A 20,787-nucleotide genomic window follows, 5' to 3' on the forward strand; every position below is an offset into this window, starting at 1 on the left:
AAGCATAGCAAAGCAAAACATAGCATAACAAAACATAGCATAACAAAACATAGCATAGCATAACAAAACATAGCATAACAAAACATAGCATAAGAAAGCATAGCATAGCATAACAAAACATAGCATAACAAAACAAAGCATAGCATAATAAAACACAACAAAACATAGCATAGCATAACCAAGCATAGCAAAGCAAAACATAGCATAACAAAACATAGCTTAACAAAACATAGCATAGCATAACAAAGCACAACAAAACATAGCATAGCATAACAAAATAAAGCATAGCATAACAAAACACAACATAGCATAACAAAACACAACATAGCATAGCATAGCATAACAAAACAAAGCTTAGCATAGCATAACAAAACAAAGCTTAGCATAGCATAACAACACATAGCATAACAAAACACAACTACACATAGCTTAACAAAACACAACAAAACATAGCATGGCTTAACAAAACATAACAAAACATATAATAGCATAGCAAAAATAGCATAGCAAAACACAGCATAGCATACCAAACACAGCAAAACATAGCATAACAAAACATAGCATAGCAAAACAAAGCATAGCATAACAAAACACAACACAACAAAACGTAGCATAGCATAACATAGCATAACAAAGCATAGCAGAGCAAAACATAGCATAGCATAACATAGCATAGCATAGCATAACAAAGCATAGCCTAGCAAAACACAACAAAACATAGCATAGCATAACAAAACAAAGCATAGGATAGCAAAACAAAACTTAGCATAGCAAAACAAAACATAGCATAACAAAACACAACAACACATAGCATAACAAAACACAACAAAACATAGCATGGCTTAACAAAACACAGCATACCAACACAACAAAGCATAGCATAGCATAACAAAACAAAGCATAGCAAAATAAAGCATAGCATAATAAAACACAAAAAATAGCATAGCATAACAAAACATAGCCTAACAAAAAATAGCATAACAAAGCATAGCAGAGCAAAGCATAGCATAGCATAACAAAACATAGCATAGCATAACAAAACATAGCATAACATAGTATAGCATAACAAAACAGCATAGCATAACAAATCAAAGCATAGGACAGCATAGCATAGCATAACAAAACATAGGATAGCGAAACAAAACATAGCATAGCATACAGCATCACTCGGCACCACCACAGCATCACTCAGTGGCACCACATCACTGAGCTCCACCACAGCATCAATCTGTGCAACCATTCAACAACAACTGGTTCAAATATGTTATCTCAATGTTTCAAGCTTTATTACAAATGTAACAAAAAGATGTTAATATTTCACTTCTGTTCTTGGATTTTCGTCACAATAAAATACACTGAACATAATCTTCACAAATGTTAATTACAAAAGTTTAAGCTATTGCCTTTATAAATTACAATAACTTTTATGTAAGTATTAATTATTAAAACAAATTTAAAAACCATTGTTATTTGTAATATCAATACTTGTAAGTCACTTAAATACAACACATATTGCATTACAAATGCTATAGGTGTCACATTTGCGAAAGTTATAACTATTGGCATTGTAAATGACAAAGCTATTTCGCTATTTTCAAAAACAAAACATAAATAAAAAATTTGTCATTTACAATACCAATAGCTCAAACTTTCCTAATACGAGACCTATTGCATTGCAAATGCTTGTTTTCTTTTTCAGCATTGGCAATGAAGCATTGTATGTCTTTACCTGATTTGGACCAGAATTGGCAAAAAGAATTAGCAAAGCAAATACGTTTCCATTCCATATAACAAGCCAGAGTGATGGACTTTTCCAAAGCTTATTGTTTTTTAGGGTCCTCACCACAAAGAGATCTTGGCAGAACTGGCACTATACTGATACCGTGCTGATAGTTACAGCCTCGAACTAAACATCACAACAGACTCATTTCTAAGCAGTATTTCTCTCACCACTAGGAAAGTTGAAGCTCACCATAGTAATACCTATATCTCAAGTGAACTTCCTTTAGAGGGACTGTCGTTCATACTTCTGCCTATTTTGTCACAAAGGGACAAGTGAACTTAGGAAGATAAGGCACAATCTAAAGTAATTTCAGAATCACAATGTATTAGTTTCAATGTATTAGTCTTATTGATAACCACAGGGTAGGACTATGTGTCTGGTGAATGGTCGACAGATTGTAGCGAGGCGGGCATTTGGATGGGGCTGTCTGTACGTCATTTACCACCTCTAATGCTTGATTCTTCAGAAAACCAGAATGTGATACAAGCTACATTTATGGAAGGTACATTAATGCTTACTAGATAAAAGTTACAAAGTCTGTCAGTTATTATTGTGTTATTTAATCTGCGTGACAGCTTGAAGTGAGGAGAGTGAAAGCCTGCATTTGCGAGTTATAGCGCAGTACATTACAGGGAACTGTGGCCCCTAATGCCACTGTGAGTTCCTTCTGCTGGTTTGTCAAAGTTCAATCGTTGCTGTTTTTAAATTTCACTAGAACTTAAAGATGACACAGTGGGCCTTTAGTAACCATCATCAGTCATTCGTCTAGGTCATGTGTGCATGTATTAGTTCCTCTGTGACCTTTCATTGCACCAAATAGAGGCGAGGGCAAAGGGGCACTTCTATTCTCATTTCTTCTAGCACCCTTGTTTCTGATACGGCCTGCATGTTCTCAAAACCTGAAATTTCCATCCCACAGTTGAAGGGTATAGAGCTGTACTCCTCCATGAGACTGAATAGGTCTTTCTTCCTGCACTTTCTAGAAAATGACTGAGTCATTTTCTGTTAGGGTAGATGTAAGGGGAGCTCCTTTTGGAGGCATCGTAAAAAATCAATTCCTTTATGTTGGTGGCAATGAAAGTTGTATTATGATAGTAATTTTTGTTTACTGATAAGAACCCCTTACTGGTAGTTATTTGGATCCTACATCATTTGACCTAATTAATACTCAGAAAATTAACTCGCTTTATATAAATGAATACATTATTCCCACTGCTACATAGTTACTGTTATTTTTCAATGCAGAATACCAAGTTCATTAAATGGCAGTGTCAAACTATGATTTGCAATGGTACTCCATGAACGCAGAGTAGAAAGTCTCCGGACTTCGAAAAGCACTAGTTGATCATAATTGTGAGCTTGTCCGTGGAACATAGTCTTGTGGTTAAGAACCCTCCCCGACAAAAAAACTTAAACTTGAGCCAGGTAAAAACTCAACATATATTTTGTGTGTGTGGGGAACTCCTCACCCTGTTAGGCCCTTGCTTCTCAGACTCCTTTCCATAACAAAACCCCAATTGAACAAAAAAGACAATTACTATGATCGACTGCACATTTTGCATTACGTGATGTGACCTAAGCTTGGATCAAAGGACCACTTTTGTTATTCGTGCATAGTACAAAACACTTCCCACGCAGTCAAACCCCAAGTACAGCCACCCTTCCAATCAAGCTCTCCGCTTGGCATAGAGTATAACCTGTCCAGGATTCTTGTTGGCACTGCCTATGTTTAGGGGTTTCCAATATACACTTGAAAGGCAGTCGTGTTTTTTTTTCCATTAAAGCATCAGGTGTTAGGTTTTTGTGGTTCAAAAGAATAGATACTTTTTTAGTATGGATGATGTTATACATTGCTTCAGAGAAGGTGTTTAATGAGTGGACTATTCCTTTTCAGGTGACTCTACCTGCCCTCTCACCAACGATGCAGACGGGAACAATTGCTCGCTGGGAAAAGAAGGAAGGTGACAAAATTAACGAAGGGGACCTGATAGCAGAGGTAAGAGGGACCAGTATGCTCTTCACAGTCTGTGGAATCTGGTTTTGAAGGTTTACATACGTATCTCCCCTCTAATGCTCCTAAGCAATTTCTTTAATGATGAGGCTAAAAGAAAGTCTGCTTCTTTCAGGAACATGCGCTATAATAAATCTTGGTTTTAAAACTGTTTTTATTACAATAAAGGTAAAAAATAGTTGTAAACTTCTAAGAGAGAAGAAATGTAGAAATAGTGTTACTTGCATCACACTAATATCTCATGATGGCTGTATACCAAATTAATTAAACTGTTTTCTCAAATTACTAAGAAAATCTGACTTTAAATTTTGAAGACTTTTACCAAGAAACTATTTAGTCTTGCTACAGTCCCTACAGGGGTGGGAGAGCAGTTTTTTTGGGTAGGGCTTGACAGTGCATGTTTTCATACCTTGCGTGATCAACAGAAAAAGAGCTTAAAGTAGTACTACTGAGGAAGGAGCTTTGTCTGCACCCACAAGTTGATTACCTTGAGAACAGCATTTGATTGGGTAGAAGTTGTGTATTGCCACAGAAAAAAGTCTGTTGTACTCTTGTTGGACTCTGAGGGATTTTCCTTCAAACAACATGGATGCCATGTTCCAAGTTAATGACGTAGATGTTTTTTTAAAAATGCATCAGACAGTTGAGTACAAGTGATTTCACAGTGCTTCATACACTATGGTTGGGCTGGTGTTCCCATCAGGGGCAGCCCCGCACGGGCCAGGAAGCCATAGCACGTGGGGCCTGCTTCCCTGCTTTGGAGAACATACTCCACACATGAGATGGGGCTGGTCCATATTCTCATCATTAAATCTTTATTTCGGCCATGCGGCCATCAAAGATACACAACAAGATAAAACATATACACCATAAAACATCATCAATAACAATAAGACATACTTGTACATTATAAAATCGTACATATCTGTAGGTTAAAACTATAAAGGCTTACATATAGGAGACTGAAGCTAACTCAATGTCCGTGACTTCAGTAAACTGGTGCGAATATGCCAGACATTGGTAAGAAATTTAGCCAATGCAAACACAATTGGACTCGAAAGATCAGTTTTTAAAATTCTATACATTGGGAGATACTCTCTGCCACCAAGGTTTCTAATGAGTGGGAGAAGCCAGTATCTCCTCGCTTTCGAGTACGTGGGGCAAAACAAAACTACATGCAAGTCACTTTCCTCAGCATAAGAGCATGTTGGACACTGCTTAGGGGAGGGCGGGTTTGTCCAAGAGCTCGTAAAAGCCCGTAAGGGCAGGATGCCGTATCTCCATTGCAGAAACAGCTTCCTGGCCAGCACGGGGGACATAGCGTCCAACACCCTTTCCATCTTGTATGTTTCTTTGCCTAGCATAAATACAGAGGTCAGTGATCCCTCTCGCTGGTTTTCCAGAGCCGAGGATAGTTTATGAGCGTGATAGGCATCGACCAAATTTCTGCGGGAGATGCTCAATGAGGCCTCAGCAGGATCGGACCAAAGATCAGGAAACCCCAGTGACGTACATAAATTCTGGATATATTTTAGCCAAGGGATCTGTAACGCTTTTGGGTGGGATATCAGCTCCCCTAATTCGGCCCTATAGGCTAGAAGTGCTTCACTGCTCCATAGTCTTCGCCAGAAGACTATGGGTCTCAGTCCTATTTCATCGGCTATTGGTCTCAATCCCAGATCCAACCTCAGGGGAAGGAGCGGGGTACTTGGCGGGAGTGCAGTTATCTGCCTGATAAAATTATTCTCAGTTACCGACAGACTGCAGGTTGGTGTATGTCCCCACAGTTCCGCCCCATACATTGTAGCGCCCCTGGCCTGCGCTTTGTAGATCTGGATGAGCGGCCCCAAAGGCCGATAAGTCGAGTTTTTCAACATCCGTGTAATGCCCCCAGTGGTCTGTACCAGTTTAAGGTTGGCCCTGGTCCGGTGTGCCCCCCACGACATAGACTCATTCAAGGTTACACCTAAGTAATCAAAGGTGGAGACTCTTTCCAACCGTGCCTCTCCCAGCAGTGGATTCGGGCGCAATTTTTTACTTGGGTTCAGGACCATGAATTTTGTTTTTCCAGCATTAATTTCTAGGCCCCTATCCATACAAAAGGCCACGAAAGAATCAAGGATCCGCTGGATCCCCATTGGGGTTTTGGACAGCAGCAGGGTGTCATCTGCAAACATAATTGCAGGCACCCTGCTGCCGTTCAATTTCGGAGCATCAGTATGTTCAATGCCGTTCAAATGGGCGATTACCCCATTGACAAAGAGGCAGAACAGGGTCGGTGCGAGCACACAGCCCTGCCTAACCCCCCTGTCAACGGGGAATCTGTCCGTCAGCTCCCCCGACTTTCCACACCGCACCCTGGCATAGTTGTTGTGGTGTAACCTCTGCAAGATTATTAGAATGTCCGCAGGTACGCCCATCTCGGCCAGGACCCTCCAAAGTTTGCCTCTGGGCACCAGATCGAAGGCGGCTCTTAAATCCACAAATATTGTGTATAAGCTACCACCATCAAAAACCACTGTCCTCCAGTGGATGATGTTCAATCGGAAGACCTGGTCCACCGTTGATACTCCCTTCCTAAATCCAGCCTGGTAAGGACTAAGGACTTCCGTTTCTTCTGCCCAGTCCTGGAGCCGATTGAGCAGTACCCTCCCAAGGAGCTTCTGGGGCACATCAATCAGACTAATTGGTCTGTAATTGGCTGGAAGCAGGGGCGAGCCCTTCTTAAATATGGGAACCACCTCCGCCCCCAGCCAAGTACTTGGGACTTCCATGCCGCATAAGACTCCATTAAACAAAACGGCTAGATATGGGGCCCACACATCTGGTTCCTGCTTAAAAAGATCTCCAGGCAGGCCGTCAAGACCTGGCGCCTTACCCGAGGCCAAACCAGCTATTGCTGCCCTAACCTCTCCCACTGTTACTAATTCCCCCTCATATGCCCCCTGGGGACTGCAAGTATCACCCATGCTATCCCCCCCCATCGAGCTATAAAGGGTTTGGAAATGAGCCTGCCAGACCCCAGCTGCAATGTTGGGCTCAATAGCTGAAAGGAGGTTCCCCGACCCCCCCATTCACTATTCTCCAGAACATTCTGTGGTCTCCCGTTACAAGGGATTTGTTGAGCTCCTCCCACTGGCTCTCCTCCCATTCAATTTTAGCATGGGCAAGTACTTTTTTATATGCCCGTCTGCTATCTCTTAGCGTCTCCCCACCTGAGCCCTCCTTAATGTTTCTTAGAAGTTCTTGTTTTGCTTTTTTACAGGCCGCATTATACCACATGGTTTTTGGCGCTTGCCCCCTACTTGCATTATGTGCATTGCTATACAGGAAAGGACTCATACCCTTTATAAGATCTTCATGGGCCTGGTATAATTTACCAAGTGTTTCCGTATTGCCCCTCTCAATGTCCAGCCCTCCTACACTCTCTAGGATAGGGATTAGCCCCGCATAAAGCTTCGGGAGTTTCTCCTGGCTTGCCACTATTTTTTCCCACCTGATCCTTCTTTTGTTGTTGGCCAGAAGCAGTTCAGGTAGGTTTCCCTCACTCGCTAATATATGTTGTTGGAGGCCGGGATGTGTGAAATCCAGTTCTAATGCGTTGTGATCACTTTCCAGCCGTTCGGTAACCCTAAAATCCCTAATGGTAGACCAGTTGGTTATCTGTACCAGAATATAGTCCAAGCGGGATTTTCCTCCCGCTCTGTTAAAGGTTGTTCTACTAGGTACATCTGATTTAACTCGCCCATTACAGGCTCTAATTCCAAACTTTAGGGTTAGGGCTGTGATCTGCAACGCCAAGGGTGTCCAAGCCTTCGGGGGAGGAGCTTCTACCGATGGTACTGACCACCTGGCCTCTTCCTCCATCTGGAAGCCCTCTAAGAGGCCAGGCAGCGGCTCAAATTGGGAATTTAGGTCCCCCCCTACTATATAGGGTACATCCCCGGGTATTTCAGCTAGATAGGTTGCGAGCTCAGCAATCGTAGGTGACTCCCTGGCTACACCCACTGGCCTAGAATAGACATTAATAAAGGCAAGTTTTACTTGATTCGGCCAAGATAATAAGACCACAAGGATATCGTCAGAAGGTACCACTAAGCGTGAAGCCTCACAGCCCAGGTGGGAAGCTACCCATGTTGTTAATCCACCAGAAGGACGGCCTTTGCCCTCCCACCTGGCCGGGATAGAAAAGGACTGGTATCCCTGATGGGTATGTTCCTCCCTAGCCCAGGTCTCCTGAAACATACACACATCCCCTGTCTCAATGTATGCAACCCAGTCCGGGGTAAACAACTTGTTGACAATTCCAGCCACATTCCAGCAGATAAGTCTCAGATGCTCTGTATCTGGCGTCACGGAAAGGGGAATATTGGATTGAGCCGGCTCAGTTTGTTCAGAGTTAGTTACAGCGGGTACAATTTCTGTAATGGCTCCAACTTGCTGGGGAGAATCAGTAAAGCCATTTTCCGTGGTTGTAGTTTGCGGGGCTTTATTTGTAAACAGTCAATCAACCCCTTCCAACCCCCCCAAACAGTTAAACCGATTGTAGTGGAAGAAGGGAGTATCCGGCAGTTGGTTAACTGGACGTATGGCATGTTCCCGATATCTAGGTCTCCGCTCTACCCTTGTCCAGTTGCCTTATTCTGGCTCATGGTACATACGGGTGGGGGGGAAGAAAAAGGAGACTGGCAGGGACTGAATAGTGGAGTCCAGTGATCTATTCGTCCCTGCACAAATGTGTAGAACTGTGCCTGGGTCACGGAAGGAGACCATAATACAATCCCCCATGATTGATTTCCTCGTCCTCCCCAGCCAAGGTACCCTTCTGACCATGGTGATCTCATTTATTAAAATGAGGAGGTAGGGGCCTATTCCAGTTAAGCCACTTGATGACTTTCCTCTTGAGTGTTATAAAATTTTCTTTTTCACCACTTTCCAGAGGAGGGGCACCCGCCAGTACTACCATAAAGCTATTGGCTTCCGGGGGCAAATCCGGTCTCCGAATTCTAGGTGCAAGCCTCCCTTCCTGAGGTGGGGGAGAACTGGCATCGGGTTGGGCTCTATGGGTTATGCCAAGGGATGGTCCATGTGTGGCTGCTACTGCTAGCTCAGGAGGGGCAGTATTAGGACTGCTCAATGGGGGTGGTAGTTGAATAGACATAAGTGGTGGCAAGGGAGCGACTACGGGGGAGCCCTGCATAGGGCCCACATTGGGGTTAGATGGTATTGAACGGGGAGGGAACCTTGCAGAGGGATTTTGCCCTACCGCTTTATTCTGTTTGCTAGTCGCAGCATTTAGACTCACTAGGGTAGCTTCTAGGGTAGTAAGCCTGGTATCTAATTTTTTTAGGCTCTCGCTGATAGGCGTCAAAAGTGATTTTAGTAAAAATTCTATGCTCCCAAGAGATACAGCAGGGGATGATGTATTAGATTGGATGTTCCCTACGTCACTGTTAGCAACGGCAGTAGATGTATTGTTACTCTTAGGGGGAGCGACTACTTGTACCATCACTTTGGGCCCATCAGGGGAGTGCACTGGTTTATGATTTTTCCCAAAATCAGAGTGAGGAGTTTTGATTTTCCCCTGCCCACCCCTTGTCTTTCTTCTACGCTTGTTGGGTGGAGGGCTGTGTATCTCTGCCACCACGGACTGCTTAGGCTTGGTTTTCTTAATTTTGGCTACCGGGGATGTTAAAATAATCAGATCAACCGTGGTATTACTGTCGGTTGATGGAGGGGTAACTTCCATGGACTGATCAAAAAGTGTGGCAGAATTAGGAACAGAATCCCGTAAAAGTAAAGGAACGTCCTCTTGGTATGATATAAGCGGTGTGCCCTGGCAGGGACTTTCCTCTTGGGAGATAGGGTAGGGGATTATTTCGCTAATAGGTCGGTTTTTCATAGACTCAATGGAGCGACGGCGCTCGCCCCTACGCTTCTCTAGGGAGCTTTCTTTTCCCCCTTCCCCCTTCGCTGGTTTAAAGAAATTATCCAGGGGCCCATTAATGCTACCCCCTGCCCTTGATGGAGTTCCTCCTTGGGCCGTTGTAGACATAGCGGGGTCCTGTAGCACAATTCGGCTGGGTTAGGGGGGTGAAGGCGAAAAAGAGTGGGCCCAGCCCGGCCTCCTTCGGCCCCGGACGGCCACAGACGGTCCCGCCCTTGTCCCGCCCTTGTCCCGCCCTTGTCCCGCCCTTGTCCCGCCCTTGTCCCGCCCTTGTCCCGCCCTTGTCCCGCCCTTGTCCCGCCCTTGTCCCGCCCTTGTCCCGCCCTTGTCCCGCCCTTGTCCCGCCCTTGTCCCGCCCTTGTCCCGCCCTTGTCCCGCCCTTGTCCCGCCCTTGTCCCGCCCTTGTCCCGCCCTTGTCCCGCCCTTGTCCCGCCCTTGTCCCGCCCTTGTCCCGCCCTTGTCCCGCCCTTGTCCCGGGCTTAACCCGGGCGCTCCCGCGCGCTCCCGCGCAGCGTATAGATCTCGTTCTTATAGATGTATTAAGAGGCAGGTGGAGCTGGGCGGGGCGGTCAGGGAGAGCGGGCCAGCTGGAACGGCCTGTGCAACCCGGGACTCCTGGGAGATTGAGTCCGGGTTGCTGCTCGCAGCCCTGTCACACACTCACTGCCCAGCGAAGCACAGCCTCCGGTCACCCCCTTCTGCGACGCGGGACCCGCGGAGCGGGTTCCGCTAGCTGTGGTCACAAAGGTCCAAAGTCCGAGGTCAGCGGCTGGAGTGCAGGCGTCCTTGAGAGAATCCCACTGGAAGGTGCAGTCAGGGCGAAATATGAGGCAGGTGGAGCTGGGCGGGGCGGTCAGGGAGAGCGGGCCAGCTGGAACGGCCTGTGCAACCCGGGACTCCTGGGAGATTGAGTCCGGGTTGCTGCTCGCAGCCCTGTCACACACTCACCGCCCAGCGAAGCACAGCCTCCGGTCACCCCCTTCTGCGACGCGGGACCCGCGGAGCGGGTTCCGCTAGCTGTGGTCACAAAGGTCCAAAGTCCGAGGTCAGCGGCTGGAGTGCAGGCGTCCTTGAGAGAATCCCACTGGAAGGTGCAGTCAGGGCGAAATATGAGGCAGGTGGAGCTGGGCGGGGCGGTCAGGGAGAGCGGGCCAGCTGGAACGGCCTGTGCAACCCGGGACTCCTGGGAGATTGAGTCCGGGTTGCTGCTCGCAGCCCTGTCACACACTCACCGCCCAGCGAAGCACAGCCTCCGGTCACCCCCTTCTGCGACGCGGGACCCGCGGAGCGGGTTCCGCTAGCTGTGGTCACAAAGGTCCGAGGTCAGCGGCTGGAGTGCAGGCGTCCTTGAGAGAATCCCACTGGAAGGTGCAGTCAGGGCGAAATATGAGGCAGGTGGAGCTGGGCGGGGCGGTCAGGGAGAGCGGGCCAGCTGGAACGGCCTGTGCAACCCGGGACTCCTGGGAGATTGAGTCCGGGTTGCTGCTCGCAGCCCTGTCACACACTCACCGCCCAGCGAAGCACAGCCTCCGGTCACCCCCTTCTGCGACGCGGGACCCGCGGAGCGGGTTCCGCTAGCTGTGGTCACAAAGGTCCAAGGTCCGAGGTCAGCGGCTGGAGTGCAGGCGTCCTTGAGAGAATCCCACTGGAAGGTGCAGTCAGGGCGAAATATGAGGCAGGTGGAGCTGGGCGGGGCGGTCAGGGAGAGCGGGCCAGCTGGAACGGCCTGTGCAACCCGGGACTCCTGGGAGATTGAGTCCGGGTTGCTGCTCGCAGCCCTGTCACACACTCACCGCCCAGCGAAGCACAGCCTCCGGTCACCCCCTTCTGCGACGCGGGACCCGCGGAGCGGGTTCCGCTAGCTGTGGTCACAAAGGTCCAAAGTCCGAGGTCAGCGGCTGGAGTGCAGGCGTCCTTGAGAGAATCCCACTGGAAGGTGCAGTCAGGGCGAAATATGAGGCAGGTGGAGCTGGGCGGGGCGGTCAGGGAGAGCGGGCCAGCTGGAACGGCCTGTGCAACCCGGGACTCCTGGGAGATTGAGTCCGGGTTGCTGCTCGCAGCCCTGTCACACACTCACCGCCCAGCGAAGCACAGCCTCCGGTCACCCCCTTCTGCGACGCGGGACCCGCGGAGCGGGTTCCGCTAGCTGTGGTCACAAAGGTCCAAGGTCCGAGGTCAGCGGCTGGAGTGCAGGCGTCCTTGAGAGAATCCCACTGGAAGGTGCAGTCAGGGCGAAATATGAGGCAGGTGGAGCTGGGCGGGGCGGTCAGGGAGAGCGGGCCAGCTGGAACGGCCTGTGCAACCCGGGACTCCTGGGAGATTGAGTCCGGGTTGCTGCTCGCAGCCCTGTCACACACTCACCGCCCAGCGAAGCACAGCCTCCGGTCACCCCCTTCTGCGACGCGGGACCCGCGGAGCGGGTTCCGCTAGCTGTGGTCACAAAGGTCCAAAGTCCGAGGTCAGCGGCTGGAGTGCAGGCGTCCTTGAGAGAATCCCACTGGAAGGTGCAGTCAGGGCGAAATATGAGGCAGGTGGAGCTGGGCGGGGCGGTCAGGGAGAGCGGGCCAGCTGGAACGGCCTGTGCAACCCGGGACTCCTGGGAGATTGAGTCCGGGTTGCTGCTCGCAGCCCTGTCACACACTCACCGCCCAGCGAAGCACAGCCTCCGGTCACCCCCTTCTGCGACGCGGGACCCGCGGAGCGGGTTCCGCTAGCTGTGGTCACAAAGGTCCAAAGTCCGAGGTCAGCGGCTGGAGTGCAGGCGTCCTTGAGTGAATCCCCCATATTCTAGCCAGATGCACAGAGCAGGATGGCCTTCTGAGCACCCGCCACCATCTGTGGGTAAAAGAAACCAGCAGCAGATGTTGAAGAAGCCTGAGAGGGAGATGTGCAAGGGGTTGATCCGGGGTAAACCTTTGGGTGCTTCTATCTGAGTGAGAAAAGTCAAATGGTAAGGGGACGGCGAAAGAAGCTTACCTGTGTGTACATTTTGATACAGACTCTGGCACAGTTTGCCTTCTCATGTTGCTCCAGACTAGAGTGCGTTTTCTAAACAATGTGTCTGTCAACATTGGATATTCGAAGCTAGCACTTGGGAGGGGCATGAAAGATGGAAGGCTCGGGAAGGCTCAAATACTCCTCTTTGCAAATCCATGTGCTAACCCATGAAGTAAACCAGTAGTCGGCCCTCTTCACAGGGACACATTGTCTTGGCTCTCTAAAACTGAGAGCAGCAACGTGGGCAGCATTTTGGAGCTTAGAAACAGAAGTTTTCTAATTTATCCCTAAAGACAGTAACATGGGACCAGTAAAACAATACCATTTTGTTTTTATCTGAAACGAAGACATTTCTGGTATTCCTTTACCTTTTGAAGTAAGTTGGGTTTTTAATAAGTGAAAAAAACTTACCATTGCTACCCCTAGCCCTTGATGGGTTCAAGGACAGAGGTAATCCTACAGTACCATGCACACAACAGAGTAAATTTGCACTGACAGAGTTTTTTGTGGATAAAATTGCTTCACAAGATTGATTAAACGGCTTGGGTTAGCTCACAGGCTATCCAGGTGTCAACGGTGAGTTCATAGAATTGCTGAATCCAATGCTTAAAAAGTTGGAGCTTTCCTGTTTGTCGTATCGGCACCAATGCACTTCAATTATTTGCAGCTCTTTCAATGAATGTTGCCACCCTACTCTTTTCTTCTGTTTCATGCTCCTGAAAAGTCAGAGCAAGACCATGGCCAGTTTCCACAGCTGCTCAGGATTCCAACTGCTTTTTGGGGGATTAAGGAGCATCCCAGGCCCTCCTATAATGTTTCCCAGCCTGAGGAATTCCCCTCTGGCTCAAGATCCACTACCTGGAGGCTTTTAAACCTGTATCAAGCTTTTTGATAGCCATGTAACTTGTGAGCTGGAAAACCCCAATTCACACCAAAATCCAGTTTTTTAAAATCAAGTTACCCCCCCAACCCCCCTCCCCCTCCCAAGTGCTAGCTTCGAATATCCAATGTTGACATACTTATCGTTTGGGAAAACACACTCTTCAAAAGAGAAGCAGTCAGTCTAGTCTGGAGTTACCCCCAAAAGTCTCCCTTCAGGTGCCATGACCGGCTACGTTGCTTGTGTTTTTTTACTTTCATTGCTTATGAAAAGACTGCTCAAAGGTAGGTGAGAGAAGCAGAAATATCTTCATTGTCCTATTGTGGGCTATAAATTACAATATCTAAAGGTTTGTATAAACTATCTTGAATTTTCCTAATTCCTATCAGGACACTACCCATGACACATCAAAAATGTAATCCCTTCAATTATATGGTTTTCAAGGCTTGCAGTGTTAGTAACTTAGTTATTTTAGGTCAACCTATAGAATTGTTCTTACACATATTAAGAATGTAAAATATGGGGGGCGGGCTGGCCAAACGCAGAGGAAGATTGCTGCTCGCTAGAGTTGCGACAATCCCGCGCAGTGCTGTGATGGCGCCCACTTTTAAGAAACCTCCCAGGGCAACGGAGAGACAGGAAAGCAGCATCGGTCTACCAGGGCATGTAAGCCAGGGCCTGAAAAGAATAGAACCTCCAGAAGCCTGGTGGTGATGGTTGGCTCCGGAACAACTTGAGAGACTCCTGCAGAGCAGTCTGAAGTAAACAGTGGCATTGCAGTGGAGTCGCGCCCCTCTCCCTTGAAGGTTGGTGCGGAGAGCCCAGGGGTGGAAGGGGGGGGGGGGGGTAACGGGCCGCAGGCCGGGTTCTGTCCGGGCAACCGGAGTGGTGCTGCACTGCCTGGAAACAGGATCCAATTTGCAGATCACCCGTTTATCCGCTGAGAGCTGAACCTACCTGCATCATGACTACCTGGTTGGCCTTACAGAGTCAACGCCGATGGTGCCATGGAGGAGCACCAAACACACCCAGCAGAAGAGGCGAGCACAAGTGTGCCCAGGTTGAAGGTGACGGCGAGTGTTGCTCGTTGGAAGGGACAACCCTGCCTGGCGAACCCTCGACAGCAAGAAACAGGATTGCAAGCAGTGGGGGCTGACTGCAGAAATTTCGGCTCAAGGCCCCTGGAGGCAGCCATTCGTCACCCCAATACAACCAAGGAGTGTTGGGGAGGTCACAGCTGGGTCCTCTCGTGGAGGTACAAGAAGGGGGTGCCCTCTGCTGTATAAGAGTGACCCACACAGTGGCAAAGAACGCTGTACTAGACCTGCGGAGGACAGTGGAGTAGCTCACTGTGGTTTTGCTTGACAACCCTTGCTGACCAGGTGGTGAGGACACTACATGACCGATCTCCAGGCGGGGCCCTGCATTGGCTAGTGAACCATTTCACCGCTTTCATAAAGAGTTTGACTGACTTGTGGCCCGTGGTCGAGTAGATCAAAAGCCCTGTGCAACCTAGACCGCAACAGCGAAGAGCGGGGCCTGGTCTCCTGGGGGCGGGGGGCTGGGTTGAGAACCAACAGACCAAGTGGAGTGTTTTTGCCATCCACGGTCAGGGATACTACCTTTTGAATACCCGGAGTACTTGCCTGACACTCACGGCCCACCTCACCAACCAAGATGTTAGGTGGGAAAGGAATGCATAGTTTGCACAAAACGAATCTGGGCAAGTTCACAGTTCATAAACAGCAAGAGCAGGCTCGCGGTCTCGCCCAGCCATCGATAGAGGGTGAGACCCAAAGCTGAGAGATGTTCTGAAAACCGTAAATAGAGTGCGCACATCACTAGAAACTCGCATGGACTCCATCACAACCAAAGTTTCATCAGTCAGAGCGGACCTCCGAAAGATAAGCGACAGTCAAAACAGTGGAGAACACCATAACCAACCTTCAAAAGGACTCGAAAGTACTAAAGCAGCAAGTCAGTGACATGCAAGCCGCAACTCGATTAGCTAATCTAGATGAGAATGAGAGCAGATCGCCGCAAAATAATGTGTGAATAATTGGAGTCCTGGAGCGAGCAGAGGGGCAGACAACAGACCTCTTCGTAGAGGAATTGGTGACACAGCACCTACAACCGCACAGCCTCTAAAATTCTTCTCGGTTGAAAGAGCACACTGGGGCCCTGGGGGATGCCCGAAACCCAGAGCTCCACCAAGACAGACTTTGGCTCATATTCAACTACCAAGACAAAGATGCTGTATTACAAACTGCTTGGAGCGATCCGCCGTAACCTATGAAAACAATGCCAAAACTTTCTTTCTGGACTTTACTGTAAAAGTCCAAAAACGGTGGCGAAGTTTCTGGAAGTCAAGAGTGTTGCGTGACAAGGGTGTGAAATACTTCATGCTCTTCCCTGTGAAGCTGAGGATCGAGGCTGATGGCAAGGTGTGGTTTTTCGAGACCCCAGTGATGGCTTGGGAATGGTTCGACGGATGAAAAGTAGTGGTGGGTAGAAGCTGCAAGGCACCAAGGGACAGACCGTCGAAAAGACAGAGCTCATGGAGCATAGAACCCAAGAACCTGGGCGAGCGGGTTTTGAGGCAACAGGACATGAACTGCCTTCTTTGGTGTGAGAAGTCGTATGGGAACACGCTCGCTCGCTCACTCACTCACTCACTCTCTCTCTCTCTCTCTCTCTCTCTCTCTCTCCAGGTTCCTTGTTCTGTGGAGGGACCAATGGAGAGTCAGGGTGATGACTAGAAGCCCAATGGCCAATCCGATCCAATTTGGGTGCCAAAACCTTGGGGGACCCCCAGCAGTGTTGGACCATCTCTGACATAGTGCTGTTAGGGATTGCACTGTCACAGCAGAGGACTGATCTTTCGTAAAGTTACAAATGTACTATTTCCCTAATAAAGAAAGGAGGGCAGTGGGCATAGGAATTAGGCAACAGTCCTCCATAATTCAGGTTGGGGTAGGGCGATATGCACTCTGCATAGTTGGGGAAGCGGGTAGTGTCAAACCTGGATTGCAGGGAGAGGATGCTACAAGTTACATTACTAAGAGTTACTTCATCATTGATCACGAGGGGCAGGGTGAGAAGGGATTACACTCCCTACTAGTTGAGTTAGCCCGTTACCGCATCGATAATTTCGCCGCAGTGCGGGGCGTTCTATTATGTGGGCGGTGCCGCGTCTGACCAGAGCTTAGAGTGAATACACCAAATTAGATACTACCCCTGCAACACCAAATAGGGGAGGGAAACTAAGAACTAGAGGGTTATCGGACAGACGATGGCAGACACTAGGGTTGACCCGGGATTGCGGCTAGTTTCCTGGAATGTCCATGGTCTGGGAGACGAGCTGAAACAAGCGGTAGTGCTCCAATACATAAAACAACACACCCTAGATGTAGTCTTGCTACAAGAGACTCGTTGGGTAATACCTCTAAAGCACTAGACCGCTGGGGTATAAATTAGTTGCCCATGCCGTATTTATCACAGCATCTAGAGGGGTAGGGATACTCCTAAGAAATCCTTTCTCCTTTCTTCATGACCATAGACCACACATGGGCAGATAGATACACAGGGCAGATATGCAGTAGTGTCTGGCTCATGGGAAGGTAAGACTCTTACTATCCTGCCTGTGTATGTCCCCCCCAGCACTACATAATATAGCCTTTCAGGTCCTGGGGGAGGTACTACTGAGTTTTTCAGAGGGAATGGTCCTGATAGAAGGGGATTTTAACGTAGCATTGTCTGAAAAATAAACAAGCACTGGCAAAGCCAAAAGGTCTGACATTGGTGGTCAACATTTTAGTTTTGTCAATAGGTTTCATGTTTTGATATGGTGTTTATAAAATATTAATGTTGTGATAGCTGTCGGGTCCTCACCATTAGAACAAACATTGGCAAAAATATCCTTTGGTCTCAAAAAGCACACATTGCCACAGTAGTCCATTGCACTGAGCAAAACTACTTTGCTTGCCGATATATGTTCCTTATGAAAGAGCAGAATGCTGTCATTCACAGTGAAGCCAGCAGAGAGTGATTTTGAGTAAAAGCAAAAGGTCTAGGTTAATGCTGACCTAATTAGGTGCCCAATTCTTAGAGAGTCACAAAATTGCACCCATAGTATATGTCCTTGTATTAATGCTTATTTACAGATTTCATGAATTAACAGGGATTTACAGAAGTGGGCTAGTAAATCAAGTTCACCTTCCCTCCAACCACTTTTTTCCCAACTCTGGATGAAGTTTTACTTCTGCCCTTGTCAGAAGTCAATTTCCAAACTTTCGCAGTATGGAAAAAGATTGGAGAAAAGTAGGTGAACCCCCCTAAAACATGTAAGGTGGTAGGTTTGCATAGGTTCAAAAGGGCATTTCAACCCTGGAACTATTGCTTACCGCTGCTTCCAGCCCCATTATGTAGTTCTGCAAAAAGGTTGCAAAATCAGGGAGTCTCTCATATTAAAACTACTCTATAGTATGAGCCCTTTCATAATCAGAGAGACTATTATCAGAGCTCCTATGTAATGAGAATGCTGCAATAATTTGTCGCTGCTCAGCCTGGCACCAAAGAAACAAGTGGATGTTTTTACAGGACAAGTAGATTTATGAAGCAGCTTGTCCCATGGACATGTAGATATTTTATTAAATCCCACACCCCTGCCTCTCCACAATATACTACATTCTCAACATGGTCGACCACGCTGTAAATTTTAAAGAAGTGCAGCACCTAGAGAGAGGGATTTGGACCATTCACCGCTGTGGGCAACCTGCACGACGGCCCGGGACAATCATTTTGCTGAATCTGTGGTACCTGAAGTTCCTGCAGGTTAGGAAAGGACTGATACAGACCGTGGAAAACTACTTTAAAGAAAATGAGGCCTCCTTGGAATCCGCACAGATTTTATGGGCAGCCTTTAAGGCTGTGATAAGAGGACAAGTAGTTTCCCTAGTAGTGGGTTGTGAAAAGGAAAGGAGCGGCCGTGGAGAGACTAGTGAAGGAAATCCTAGATTTAGAAACAAAACTGACAGGAGATGACCCCGAAACCATCGATCATGCCCTGAGCCTAAAGAAGAAAGAGTATAAATATTTAGCAATGGAGGCTGTTGAGGCCAGACACGTAGCCACACAGCACAAAATACATGAAGTGGGAGACAAAGCAGGCTAATTGCTGGCCTGGCTTAACAGGCGCGAGCGAGTAGACTAGTCACCGCCATTAGCACTGATACAGGATAAGTACTTAGGGACCCGCAAGAGATTGCGGAGGCATTTGCCACACATTATTACCACATCTACACACCGCCCGTGACATCCATGGGATCAGAGGCGAGGGAATTGCTGGCAGATATACCCCTTCCCACCCTCACCCCTGACGACCTAGCATTGATGGAGGGCGACATTTCAGATGAGGAAGTGGCCCAAGGGATCCTTGGTATTTAGTCAGGAAAGGTGATGGGACCCATTGGCCTCCCAATCGAATTATATAAATTGGCATCTAACAAGGTAGCCCTTACCTTAAAAACATGTATCTAGAAAGCAGAGAAAAGGGGAATCTCCCTGAAGACCAGCAGCTGGCCTCAATAGTAGTGATCCATAAAGATGGTAAATCGAGGGATCTCCCTGCTTAATGCTGAAGTCAAAATTCTGGCTAAACTACTCGCATCTCGGGTCGTGCAGATCATTCCGAGACTTTTACACGCTGACCAGTCCGGCTTCAGGCCGGGATGAAACATTGCACTTAATCTACGCATGCTCCAACCTGTTTTGGGAAAGAGTAGACACACTGCAGGAAGATGCTGTGGTCATGTCACTTGATGTTTGTATGACATTCAACACAGTCAAATGGCCATATCTATTCACAGTGTTGGAGAGAATGAGTTTTAGAACTAAATTCCTAACTTGGCTGACACTTTTACGAGAGCCCGCTAGTGCAAGTGGTGGTTAACGGCAGGACATCCAGACCATTCCCTCTCCACGAGGGACAAGGCAGGGCTGTCCTCTGGCACCATTAATCTTTGCCCTAATACTCCAGCCCCTGGCAGCCTGTATCCGCAGAGACCCGCTGACCTGAAGACTGCGCTGGACGGAGGATCGAATATCCTTGTATGTGGATGACATCCTCCTCTATGTGGCGGCACACCGATCTTCAATAGGTAGAATACTGAAAATATATTCACTAACTTCAGGAAGTACTCTGGTTATACCATTAACTGGTCTAAATCCACGATATATGTACTGCATGGTACATCCCCAGTATTGCCCAAGGAATGTGAGGCGGAGGTGCCAACGGAGGACTTCCGCTACTTCGGCTAATTTATCACCACAGACCCAGATCTGTTTTACACCCGTAATCTCCAACCCCTACTGATGTGATAGATTGGTGTGCCACTGGATGTCGCTACCACTCTTCTTGTTAAGGCGAGCAGCCCTATTTAAAATGATGGCGTTCCCCCGTTTTCTATACATATTCCAAAACACTCCGTTCCCAGTCCCAACATCATACTTTGGAGAATAGAAGGCCAACAGAGAGCTTTGCTGTAAGATGGGAAGCCCCCATGTATAGACATGAAGAAACTGGTGCAGGGATGGTTTGATGGGGGTACTAGCACTGCCTGACATACAAAAAAATACTACTGGGTTTCACAGTTAACGGTTATTAATCAGTTCGTACCCCGACCACCGAACAAACCCGCATATAGAATTGATTGATTTGTGCTATGGTGGCGAGCATATGCAAAAGTACTATACACAAACCCTAGACACCACCAGTTCGTGGGTGCAACGAAATCTGCAGTCCAGATCTAGCTCGTGGTCCATAAAAAGAGGGGGTGGCATAATAAAGTAATGCAGGCTACGTCATTGTGGGATACTGAGAAATTGGGTTCCCTACGTAGAGTCCCTGATAACTGGGACCTTATTGGTATTTTCCAAGTGGGTGACCTGTGATCGAGGCGGTGGGGGGGCAAGAGGGGGTGGGGTTCCCTTTATCATAACACTGCCACAGGACTATGACTTGGCAAGTACCGAAACATTTCAATATTTACAGATTAGACCTGCACTCCTGACTGCCATCCCAAGAGGAGAGGAACTCCCAAAGTCTTCCCCATTGGAAGATGGACTCATGACAGATTACATGGGCCGATGGGTGACTTCTCTGACATATC

General features: G+C 47.9%; 1 protein-coding gene across 1 annotated transcript in view; it reads left to right on the plus strand.

The window, feature by feature from the left end:
* The window catches only part of DLAT (dihydrolipoamide S-acetyltransferase), a 236,143-nt gene that overhangs the window by 40,497 nt on the left and 174,859 nt on the right, over positions 1-20,787 (plus strand). Inside the window, exon 2 of the mRNA XM_078682302.1 lies at positions 3,678-3,779. Within this exon, the coding sequence (XP_078538428.1) occupies positions 3,678-3,779 (102 nt within the window). The remainder of the gene's footprint in view (positions 1-3,677; positions 3,780-20,787) is intronic.

Source organism: Lissotriton helveticus, chromosome 3_1 (assembly GCF_964261635.1).
Source record: "Lissotriton helveticus chromosome 3_1, aLisHel1.1, whole genome shotgun sequence".
In the NCBI taxonomy this organism is placed as follows: Eukaryota; Metazoa; Chordata; class Amphibia; order Caudata; family Salamandridae; genus Lissotriton; species Lissotriton helveticus.